The sequence below is a fragment of the Protobothrops mucrosquamatus genome, unplaced genomic scaffold, assembly GCF_001527695.2.
Source record: "Protobothrops mucrosquamatus isolate PMUCROS unplaced genomic scaffold, P.Mucros_1.0 scaffold180, whole genome shotgun sequence".
Lineage (NCBI taxonomy): Eukaryota > Metazoa > Chordata > Lepidosauria > Squamata > Viperidae > Protobothrops > Protobothrops mucrosquamatus.
The window spans coordinates 106224-118564 of NW_015386539.1; the positions used below are offsets into that span (position 1 = coordinate 106224).

The 12341-nt window shown below is 47.1% G+C and overlaps 1 protein-coding gene across 1 annotated transcript in view; it reads right to left on the reverse strand.

The window, feature by feature from the left end:
* Positions 1-4973: 4973 nt before the first annotated feature.
* The window catches only part of PITPNM2 (phosphatidylinositol transfer protein membrane associated 2), a 32421-nt gene continuing 25053 nt past the window's right edge, over positions 4974-12341 (reverse strand). The window contains exons 17-26 of the mRNA XM_029283668.1: positions 11640-11804; positions 10645-10854; positions 9488-9636; positions 9171-9287; positions 8450-8566; positions 7541-7689; positions 7012-7161; positions 6353-6536; positions 5474-5602; positions 4974-5321 (exon numbers count right to left, since the gene is read on the reverse strand). Coding sequence (XP_029139501.1) covers positions 4974-5321; positions 5474-5602; positions 6353-6536; positions 7012-7161; positions 7541-7689; positions 8450-8566; positions 9171-9287; positions 9488-9636; positions 10645-10854; positions 11640-11804 — 1718 coding nt within the window. The remainder of the gene's footprint in view (positions 5322-5473; positions 5603-6352; positions 6537-7011; positions 7162-7540; positions 7690-8449; positions 8567-9170; positions 9288-9487; positions 9637-10644; positions 10855-11639; positions 11805-12341) is intronic.

Consider the following 12341-nt stretch of genomic DNA (forward strand, 5'->3'; position numbering starts at 1 on the left):
TCTTCTCTTTCTCCTTCTCTTCATCTTTCTTCTCCTTCTCTTCCTTTCATTCTCCTTTTCCTTCCATCCTCTCCTTCTATTCTTATCTTTCTCTTGCTTTTCTTCCTTTCAATCTTCTTCTCCTTCTTCCACCCTCCTTTTCCTTCTCTTCTTCCTTCCATTCTCCTCCTCCTTGGGTTGGAGAGCATTCAAAGCCTTGTCAATCATTCATTCTCCGACAGTCGCTTTGTGCAATGTGCACATAGCCTTCCTTAGGGGCAAGAGAGTTCTCTCACTCTTTCCGATTCCTCCTGTTTCTAATCCTGCCCTGGGCTGATTGCCCTACAAGCACCGACTGGGTTGCCCTGACCCACAAGGCCAGTGGGAACCACACGCTGGCCAATTCTTAGCATCCTTTGGCAAGCAAGCAGCTGCTGAGCTAGCTTATGTAAACCCCATTCCCATCACAACCAGTTAATCATTAATCCGTGCTTGGAACACGCCACCTAGGCTGAATTCACCCCAAAAGAAAATCAAACAGAAGCGTGGGAGAGGAAAATATTGTAAAGTGTGTGTTTAAAATTCTGCAGAGCACCCAGTCCTGCAGAGCTAAAGGCCCTGAAATCGTGCCGATTCCCAGAGCTAAAGGCAAATTTAATATTCTTCCTGTGAAACCTGCCAAATGAAAGTGTTCTTTAAAAAAAAAAATGGGCTGGATTGTATTCTTTGCATGTGTTGTTTCTTTTCAAAACTGCAAGCACCAAGCTGAAGGAAAAATTGAAATTGTTGAAGCGATGAATGTTGTGTCATCTGTCCAACTGGAAATGCTTATACAGGATGCTGATGTAGCTAATTTAACTAATTAAAACAACCTTCTAAATGATCTTGGTGGTTTCATGGCCTCGTCCGTTCAGTTAGAGAAGGAGAGCTGCTCGGAACTGGGTGTGTTTTCCACATTTTTAGGCCAGTTTAAATCCTGGATAAGGATGGATCGCCACCTGGTGATCCACTGGAAGAAGGGATGGTTTCCTAAATGAAGAAAGGCCTGCACTATCACCAATAAAATTATTCTACCCATGAATAATAAAATAACTAAAACCAATTTGTTCTCCTGCTTTCCTGTTTTGCCTCCGTGGTTTAGCAGAAACTGCAAAACACGATCCTTTTATCTCTGCATCCTTATCAAGTTTCCAAGATACTGCAGTGAGTTCATTTGAGCTTTGAGGCACAGCGGGTGCTTAAAACAAAGAGACTTCCCTTGTTTGAAACCCACCCTGATTAAGGAAAGGGAGACTATATTTGCAAAAAAAAATCTAGGGAGTGCCAGGGAAAGTTGAACCCAACGATGCCCATCAAGGGAAATGGACACTGGTTAAAACTGGCCCGGGGGCGTTTCCGATCCGGTTTCCGGCACGCCTTGCAAAGAAACAAACACGGTGAGCAAAACCTTCCCAGTTCTTTTAATTAAGAGGTTCACATACAACTGATAACTGGATACAAAGCACAGTCAGGTGGCAGGGGAGAAGATGGTAGTCACACACGACAACAGCAAAGCGCCCGACAGTATCATGCACAAAGAAAGGCAGGAGCAAAACGAACAAACAAAAAAAGATGGAACAGGCTAAGCTAGACCCTCAAACATCCCAGTTGTGTATTTCCACCGGGGATCATTTTATCCCCATCCCAGTTGTATCCTTAACAGTTAGATTTCTCCTTTTCTGGTGCCAACTGGACAGGTTTAAAATGACATTAGAACAGGTAGAAAAAGAGGACTAACAGGAACGCAACTTCAGCTCAATCTGGCAGAAACCTAACTGAAGTCCCTCAGCTTCACTGCACTGTAGGACGCGATTCTTCAAACTTTTTTCCTGTTTGAAACTCTGCCCCGATTGAAAAGAAGTAGGCTTTCTTTCCGTCAAGACATTCCCATTTGCCTTCTACCTTTACAATCCACCTTTCTGCTATCGTGGGGCTTAAGGGGGTGACGTGTGGGAATTGCCAGGTCTCTGATCAGGTTGGCTCCAGGCAGATGGGCTAAGAGCAAAATAAAACTGAATTATACCCTCCTTTGAGATCAGGGGTGTCCAACCTTGGCCACTTTTAAGACCTGTGGACTTCCAACGCCCAGAATTTCCCAGCCAACCTGGGCAGACCTCAACTCCCAGAATTCCCTAGTCAGCATGTTGAGGTCCACCCACATTTAAATTGCCAAGCTTGCAAAAAAACACTGACACTGACTTTCTCTTTACACATTTTGCAAATGCACACAAAGACACGAGACGTTTTTATTTCCCCCTTTAGAGTTTGCCAGTGTACGCGTCGGGTTGTGTCTTGGCTCAAGGATTTGTGTAGAGCAGAGAAGGAAGGGATGAAGTCCCAAACTCTTGATTCTCTTGGCAATTTTTGTGGCGTCCTTTTGCACGACAGACGGAGACGCAATGATCAGACGAGACAGCAGAAACGCAATCCATTGGGACACCTCTTCCACTCCTGTTTTTCAACATCCATCCCTAAGAACTAGGCTCAATCAGAGGGGGAAAAAAATTCCCTAAAGTAATAAAAACCTGCCCGTCCCCTTCGCAGTTGGCTTAGGATCATGCAATATGGCTTCCTAAACCACTGAGAATTTTACTCCATACAGTGAATTTTACTCCGGCATTTTTCAAGGGGAGAGAAACAGGACGCCGGAGAAGTGCACATAATTTTTAAAGGGGGGTATATAAAAAAGAGTGTTGGGTGAATATTGGTTCATTTTTAAAAAATATCCAGGCAAACCACCGAAGGTTGGAAAAAGGCCAGTTTCACAGTGCAGAAGTCTGAGACGTTTGGATGCCCATCAGTCTAGGGGAAAGGAAGCAAAGTTGGACAAAGACGCGCCTGCAAGAGAGAGAGTGATACAAGCGACCGGAGGCGAAAGAGGAGATAAAATTTGAGTAAATATAAAAAACTAGCAGCATTGCAGGCCAGTAAGACAAGGCTGATCTCCCAGTGAAGAGGGAGGATCAGGCTTTAGGATGGGCTGAAAGACCCCTTGGCAGCAGCTAGAAAATCTGAATTGCAAAGAGTGGAGACCAAAAGAGGGTGAACAGCCTGGCCCTTCCTCAGAGACAAATGCCCCCGTCTTCCCCCCCCCCCCCGATGCCAAAAGCTTTAAAACATCTTTAAAGCCAGGTAAATGAGTAGAAAAGCCAGAGGAAATACAGGTAGTCCTTGACTTTCGACCACAATTGAGTCCCAAATTTCCGTGGCTAAGCGAGACATTTGTTAAGTGAGTTTTGCCCCCTTTTGTGACCTTTCTTGGCATAGTTGTTAAGTGAAGCTGGTAACACGGTTGTTAAGGGAATCACGGCTTCCCCCATTGACACTGCTCGTCAGAAGGTCGCCAAAGGGGACCATGTGACCCCCGGGGACGCTCCGTCCGTCATAAATATGAACCGGTTGCCAAGTGGCCAGATTTTGATCCCATGACCACGGGGAGGCTGCAACGGTCGTAAGTGTGAAAAGCAGTCATACGTCCCCCTATTTTCTGTGATGTTGTAGCTTCAAATGGTCACTAAATGAACGTTCTAAGTCGAGGACTGCCTGTATTAAAATCCACTTCGGCTCTTTTTCAGCATCAGGCAGGAGACACACCTTTTCCCTCTGCTAATTTCCCTTGTCGAGTTGACAACGACAAGGTGGTTGACATGGCTAATGAACTTTTTTAAAAAATCCCCTGAACTATTGAAAGGGTGAAATGGGTGAGAAATCTCTCCCTGCGTTCCGCCTGCCGTGTTGCGTGTCTGTAGGAGCAGACCGTTGTGCCGTGGCTTAACAACATTTAATGTCATGCGCTATAAATCCGGAAGGAGTCGCTTGAGGAAAAAAACAAACAAACAAACAGACCTTCTTCCTAAAAGTTTCTCAGTGCAAAACCTAAACAATGATGAGGTGTACAGTTGCAATAGACCCACGGTTTAAAAAAAGAAAACGAGTTTACAACCTCCGCCGAAAGCCGGTACTATAACGTTGGAAAAACGAGGAAGGACTCCAGTCTAAGGGCAGGGGGAATGAATAAATAATAACAACAACAATCTGACAAGGGCTGGGAAGAATTTGGACGTAGCTTCTTTTTATTTTCGGTTTTAGGCTGAGCAAATATTGCACTTGCCAGGTGCTTCGAATCGTACTGCAGGTACTGGCTGGAGATCATGCCCAAATTGTGCTCCTTCCTGTCTGAAGGGGCAGAACCTTGTGCCTGCTAATACTTTTTTTTTTCCTGAATTAGTGCAATCCTTCAGCTTCCAAACTCTTATTTTTTTAAAAAAAAAAATCCTTTAATTAGAACCAGCCTCGATAAACCACCAATCCAGTTGTGTGCGCATGACACCCGGGGTCACCGTCCGCCGAGTGGAAGCTGTCAATCTGACTCGGCCTGGAGCTTTGGCTTCTGCTTGTGGGTCCCGAGTCCTTCCAGATTCCAGAAATTAATCAACTGGCGTTGCGGTTGTAAAGAAGTGAGAGTCAGCGGTGTTCCCTTCCTCGTGTCCAGGTCCCAGGACCGGCCTATGTGAACGCACGGTCCTCCTACCCACAACCTGGTCTTCTTCTGCTGCTGGTCCCAATGTACCAGTGTGTTCTCATCTTTGACGGATGGCTAAGAAGAAGCTGAACAGGCACATATTTACAGTCTCTAACCCTGGATAAGAGCAGGAAAACAGTGGATCTCGAAGATGAGGCCGCTTGAAGTCTCGGTGGCAGAAGATGGCTCCTGGTCTCGGCCCGCCCGGTTGCGCTCCACGTATCCAACTCCTTGCCACTGTCCAGGCCTGCATGTTTTGTGGGGGAAAGGAAACCCAAATCGCTCGGTTGCTCCTGGCCAGGTCACTGCCGCCCCACCGGCAATGAGTAGCACCATATTTGCCCACGAGCTCCATGCTGCTGGCCTTGTCGTGGCCCCTGCTTCCGCCACCTGGGCAAGTGCAGCTGGCCATCATCGCGCCTCGGACGCCTTTCTACTTCTGACCCAAGTTCCCCGGTTCGAGCCTCGGGAGCGGGCTTCGGCCCCAGCAGCCTGTGGCAAGACTCATGCTCCGTTGGCTGCGTTCTCGGTCCCTTTCCCGCTCGCTTTCGGACTGGCTTTGCGTCCGTTCTGGACGGTGACTGGCACTCTGGCCAGCTGATGTGGTGGGCTGGGAGGAGATGGTCCGCAAGAGATGGTTCCTCTTGCGCAGGAATTCAGTTTGGCCCGGAAGTCCGAAGCTGCCCTTCCGGAGAGCCATTCGAGTAGTGTTCTTGGCAGGCCGGGAGCGATGGGTGTACTCCAGCTGGGCCAGATGGGACGCGTAGCCTTCCGTGATGAACTACGGGACAAAAGACATCAAAAACTGCTTACTGTGCGAGAGGATCTGCCCTTAGCTTAGGATCAAAGAACCCCTTTCTTCTACAAGCTGCTTCCCTGAGATTTATGGACAGTGGACAGCAGGCTGGACCCATGACAGTAAAAGGATCTTACTTGGCATTGGTTCTGCAACTTTTTGGTAGACCGCCCGACAATGAAGATCTGTGGAGGGGACAAGTTGATGGAAGTATAGACGGAGACATCCTTGGTGGATCCATAGGCCGCATGGATCTTCATGTCCAGCTAGAATAAGAAGAAAAAGTCAATCAGCCCAAGAGCCGGGGGGGGGGGGGGTATATGGTTGAGTCAGGAGCCATGGTGTCACAGTGGTTAGAACGCAGTATTGCAGGCTAACTCTGCTGACAGCTAGCAGTTCGATCCGGACTGGCTCAAGGTTGACTCAGCCTTCCATCCTTCCGAGGTGGGTAAAATGAGGAGCCAGAATGTTTGGGGGCAATAGGCTGACTCTATAAACTGCTCAGAGAGGGTGTGTATGTACCATGAAGCGGTATGTAAGTCTAGGTGCTATGGCTAGCTAAGGAATGTCTGCCCGTGCTGGGAACATTCATTGTTAGGTGGTTTAGATGTATAAGAAGTGAAAATAGAAAAATGTGGTGGCCTCCTCCCTCTCACATTCTCAGCATCTTACAGAGCTGAAACATGATGGCTGGAGAACTCACCCACCTCCCCACCTCCAATGCAAATCAATAGCTAATTAAGTTCCTGCAGAGAGGACCAGGCATGGATCAGCAGGAACACAACCTCTTTCTTGTTGCGCTTTTCCTGCCGATGGCTGAGCTCCCAACCAGAACAGCCCTAAACACAGGTCTATACCAAAGCCATCACTAAATGACTGCCCACAGACCAGGCTAATCAGGGGCTTCCATGCCAAGCACTGGTCATTTTAGATGGTCTTGGATTCTCAAAGGCGTGTTTCACAGGACTCAGCCCAGCTGACGGCAACTGCTTTAACCTGTTGCGAATTCGGCTTACATCCGTGACTAGAGACTTCAGGAAGTTGGCTTTGTGCCGCAAGGGATCGTGAACCAGTCCGTCGCAGAAGGAGACAATCCCGTGGGGGAAGTTGTGTTGTGCTAACCAGGCCACCACTCTCTGCTTCTGCATGTCGGGCCGGCCTGTGACGTAGACAATGAGGTAGCCGAGCTCTTGCCAGTGCCTAAAGAGGGGAAAATGAGGAAGACAGATGAGCGGAGAGAGACAGCGAGAACATAAAGACAGAAAAGGGCCTCTCGTTTTCAACTGGAAGAAAGTGTTCCTACTCATAGTATTTCATAAGGAGCACGGCGGCTCATGTGTTTAGAACAATGAGTTGAAAACCAGGAAGCGTTCGAGAGCCGCCTGCTGCTGTGTGATGGGGTGAGCTCCTGTCATTCGCTCCAGCTCCTGCCCACCTAGCCGTTTGAAAGCATGCAAACAGAAGTAGTTAAATAGGTACCACTTCGGTGGGCTCACTATAGGGATATGAAAGGAGACCCCAACTGGGCATCCCCTGGGGAAACGATGATGTCACTGGCTAATCCGTTCAACCTGGAAGTGCCTTGGAGCTTCTGACACGAAAGCAACAGCATAAAACCCCATTCTTCAGTACAATTTCCTGGCACCAACTCTGCCCGCCGCTGAGCCCTCCGTACCGTACGACGTCAACTGCTCCAGCCCTGACTTTGGGGTCGCTGCCCATGATGGAGACGCTGGCTGCGAAGGAACCATCGATGCTGAAGACCACGAATTCGGTCGCCCGGGGTAAAACGGTTATGTAGCTATCGGCATATGTGTGATCACCCCTAAGGAGAAAGAAACAGAGAGGGAATCTTGACTTCATTATACGGGCAGTTTTCAACTTACAACGGTTCATTTGGCGACCGTTCGAAGTTACGATGGCACTGAAAAAAGTGACTTAGGACCATTGCTTCACGCTTACAACCGTTGCAGAATAGATTATTTCCTGTCCTTATTTAAGCTGTCATATGCACCTGCCTTCAAAGGGGGAAAGAAGATGGCCAATCGCTCCCAACCTTGGATTAAGGCGGAAGATGCCATTAGCTAATCCACAGTCAGGTGGCTTCAGTTGTCACATCTGTGATTTTCAGGCCGTGCCCATTGTTCCTACCGCTCCACTGTTGTACCCCACTCCACAGCAAACGTTCCTGCACAAGAACATACCTCACCACCATTTTGACAGGATACACTCCGATCCCCAGCCGCCTCTGCTCAGGAATCATGTAGGAAACCCGGCCACTGCTGTTGGTGACCTCTGTATCAAAGTAAACCCATTCTCCTGAGGGGGGCTGGGTCATGATGTGAATGTCCACCTGAAGTGCAAAGAAGAAGTCTGGAATATTCTAGACCATCCGAGTTTGAATCCCATTGTCATACAGACTTGGGTGAGTCCACTGCATTCATTACGCGTTTATACTGAGAAGGGGGAGAAAACATGAAGTGCCCCCATGAAGTAGAACTCACTTCACTTTCTTTTTGGTTAATCCGGCATCAGGCTGCGGGTTCATCTTTCTAATGTGGCTCTACTTAGCTCCAATTTCCATTTTGGCTGATCGAGGGCTCTAGATTAATGTTTCTCTACCTTGGCAGCTCTAAGATAGGTGGACTTCAACTCCCAGAATTCCTCAGCTGGTGATTTCTGGGAGTTGAAGTCCACACATCACTTTCTTTTGGGTATATCTGGCATGCGGCTTCTTACTGATCTTGCTAATATGGCTCTACTTAGCTCTAATTTCTATTCTGGTTGACCAAGAGCTCTAGAATAGCGCTCAACTTTGGCAGCTCTAAGATAGGTGGACTTCAACTCCCAGAATTCCCCCGCCAGCCATGATCGAGATTGAGAGCTCTGGATCAATGTTCCTCAACCTTGGCATCTTAAGATAGGTAGACCTACTCGGAGATTGGACTGGAGGACCTCTACAACCCATACCAATTCTTTTGTTCTAGAATTCTACAAATGCCACTGCTACCGGAGCAATTACAGTTGGGACGTGAGTTCCTATAGGACCAAGCGCCCTTTGGTTCTACATCTGCCACCTTTTCGAGCTTCGCGGGAGCAGATCAGCAACTCGCCTTCTCCCCTGTGAGCGTGACCATGTCCAACGGGCCATACATGAATCTCCCGTTCAACACCTGGGGCCTTTCCTCGTTGGCTACGGTGTCGTTGATTCGGTGATTGGCTGTGACATTCTGCCAAAAGAACAGAGGGAGCAAATGTCGGATTTGGGAGCATCAATTCCCACCCTGAAGGACACGGCAGAAGCACAATCTTATCATTTATTTTTGATTTTGTGTTTTCAACATCTTCTACTCGTACATAATTCTTGACATGTCTTGTTTGTTAGTTGACGTAGGGTGATCAATGAGTCTGGATGGCGATTAATCATTTTTATGCACAGAGCTTTCTTCTCCCTGGCTGAGTGGATTCATTGATTTAAATTTACTTTTTAATTCAACTCTCGGGGTAGCTGTCAGCCCCCCCCCTTCGCTGCACTGACAAATATTGGATTATACAACAGATTCTGCATGTTGCCAGTTAAACTCCATCTTATAACCTTTTTCTTATACACTTGATCGTGGTCGTCGTTTTCAAACTGTTTCATATTGTTATTGTTATTATTCATGGCACAAACAGCCAGTTATTACTGCTATTATTCCTTCTGGCTGAATCAGTGTTACCATCATCATCCTGGTTCTAAACCCAAAGTTGCAATTTGGGGCTTTTTCATCCTTCTCTGTCCCCCCCCCCCCCCGTTTGGGGCACTGGCAGATAGGGGGGACGAACGCAACCCACCCGTAGCTTGACGTGAGTCCGTTTGCGCAGCCATTTCTCTCTGGGTTTGGAAGGCGTGAAGACGGAGACTTCTTTCCCATCCACTTCAAGGATGCTGCTGTTCTCATGGCGCATCACCTGAAAGGTGAAACTGAGATTGTTCTCGCTGCGAAGCCACGTCTGATGAACAGGCCACATTGGCACGACCCACAAAGACACAAACTCTGGTTTACAAATGGCCAAGGAGTCTGTACTCCACACTAAGCCCGGGATGGGCAATGGTTTGTCAGCTGGCAGTCAAAAAGGGATAGAAAGGATCTAGGCAGGAGGACACTCACCTGTCTGAGGAGAAAGGAGACCACGTCCGTGGATTCCCAGTAACTAGCATGAAAGAGATGTGGTAAGGCGACTGTGGGAAAGGCGGTCAGTGCATCCGGACAGTAGAGAGCATAGTCAATCCTTTTGGTTCCCCACCACTTTGCCGCAACTGAGAGCAGAAAGAGATCCTGTTAGGTTTCTTCAAAGTATCCCATCGTTTCATCTGTGTCAACTCCCAAAACCATGTACCCTCCAGGAAAAGGGTGAGAAAACTCCCCTGGCCACGTCAATCCTATGAAGTGTTTGGCCACGGCTCTTCTCGGACCATGGAAGGTCCAGGAGGAGCTGCCTCACCACCTTGGGAGAGTCAACAGATTGGCATTCCTTGTGATTTGAGGAACCTATTTCTGAATCTACGACAAGAGTAGCCAAAATTTGGGCCCCAAAAAAAGGACAGAAAGAAGCTGAACTGGATAAGAAAGTCCTCACCTGTTATTCAGTGTTATCATTCTTGGAAATTTAAATGGAAAGTGTCAAAGACTAGCCCATGAGGAGAATCCCTAGATTTTATGTCCGGAAAAGCGAACTAACTTGGTTGATTTATTTATAAATCAAATTTATGTAGCCTCCATCTCAGAAGAAATGACTTTGCTGAACTTCATCCAATTCCTTCTCTTAATTCTGCTCTTAATTCCAGGAAAAAGCCACACCTGAGATGATAATACACATAGCCACTCAAATATGGAGTGGGACCACATTTGACCAGATTCTCAATGTTAAATTGAGAGTTGGGAAAGCAAAGTGAGAGCTTCTAAGCCAAATTCTGCAAAAAAAGATTTCTGCTTTTTCAGGCTCACCAAGTATTTAAGGAATTCTCCAAAGTAGGGCAGTCAAGAACCAGCCTTTCCTTCCCAAGGAACAGCTCAAGAGGACAAGATAATCGGAGGACACGTGCAGCGTAGAACGTTAAGAGGAATCTGAATGAGCTTGACTCTTTGTGACGGGCTGTTAGTAGCATGTCGGTTAATCAGAGCGAGAGTAAAAAGAGTGGTTTGTTAAACAGAGCAAGATTTGAGAAAGACCTCCTTTGAAGATGATTTTTGGGTTCTGGAGACAGCGAAAGAAGAGATAAGCAATTGCTCCGTTTTGATCCCGTTCTCCTCACTCTCCAGAATACCTTCATGGACGTCAAGCTCTGGAATCAGATGAACGGTCTCCAGTTCCCTGTGGAGGGAGCTCTCAAACCTTCGTCCTAAAGGATTCGGGGATCTTTCGAGCTTGTGCCCCCCAGTCCTCTGGGGGAAGGACTGGATGTGGGGTTTGTGGGGGAGCGCTAGGAGAGCCAGAAGGCTAAACCCTCTGGAGTGGTTGAGATGGTGTTTTTTCTCTAAAAGGAATCACATTTTCAAAGAGAAAGAGAGAGACGGAGAAAGACAACACAAAAATAAAACACACGCTTTTGTTAAAACAGACAGGGAACCATGCAAAAAAAAATGCACCACAGATTTTTGACCTCTAATAATACATTGGGGTGTAGAATGCGTTCAACCATATATTGGATGAGGTAAAAGTCAACCATTCCTTTGGCTTCGGAGTTGGGAATTTGTGATCTTGAGCTGATGAACCAAGATAGGAAGTTGAAAAGGGAAGCAATTTTTGAAAGTTAAGACTTCTTAACAAGGGTTGCGCCCTTGTTCTTTGGGGTTTCAGGAATTATGGGAGGGTAAGAAAGTAGAGTTGAAAAACTCTGAAGGTCAACGGGGCATTGAGTTGGAATGATGTTCTCTGAACCTAGGAACAAAAATGGACAATTTAACTTCTGATTTATTGCAATACAGCCATATTTCCCAAGCTTGGCAACTCTAATATGTGTGGGCTTCAATTCCCAGAGTTGAAGTCCACACATCTTAAGAGTTGCCAAGCTTGAGAAACACTGCAGTACAAACTCTGGATCTGTAAAGAGTTGGCTTTTTTGATTGTGAGGGACACGGCATTCATTTTGGGTGCTAACCACGAGCCTTTCCTTCTTCTGCAACATCTTGAAAAGGTTTATTCCCAGTCTTGGAGAACTTCATGGTAGGAGCAAAGAGAAGCAGAAGGTATCAGCTGATCTTCATAGGTTGAGGGAACGAAGCACAGGGTAGGCTCATTTCCGTGGGAAAAAACACTTACTGTTGGCTATGTTGGAAGCAGTGTAACTGTCTGCCATCCCCGACACCTGGCTGACAGTGCTCACTTCACTTGCTCTCCGGAAGGCCCTGAACTGGGGAGTGGAAACGGGAGCAGACGGGGATGCGTTTTCCACCAAGACGCCACCATGAGACTGAACAACATCTGCTACAGGGACGAAACAGGGAAATCGAGAATATTAAAACCAACCACACACACACACACAAAGACAACCAGGATGCCATAAATACATAAAGAAAGAAAAAGCAGGCAGGCACATAAAAATAGGTTGGATGTCACTTTGGTGGACATCAAATCAAAGCTCTCAAAACCAACTCCACAGAAGAAGAAGCTTTGGTAGGGAAGCACCAAGGGGGAAAAATTAGGTGGACAATGACAAAAGCATCAAAACAGGATCTCCACAGCCATGGAAACCAACAGAAGAGAAACCAAGCAAATCTTCCTTAGAAGGAAATGGGAAAATCGAAGAATTCCACCTGAGTGCTGGAATGACTCACACCAACAGGCAGACTTTGTGGGGAGCTGAGTTTCTCAACTTCGGCAATATTAAGATGTGTGGACTTCTACTCCCAGAATTCTAAGAGATGAAATCCACATATTTTAAGGTTGCCATGCAGCCTGGGGAATTCCGGGAGTCGAAGTCTACACATTTTAAGGTCACCATGCTGGTTAGGGAATTCTGGG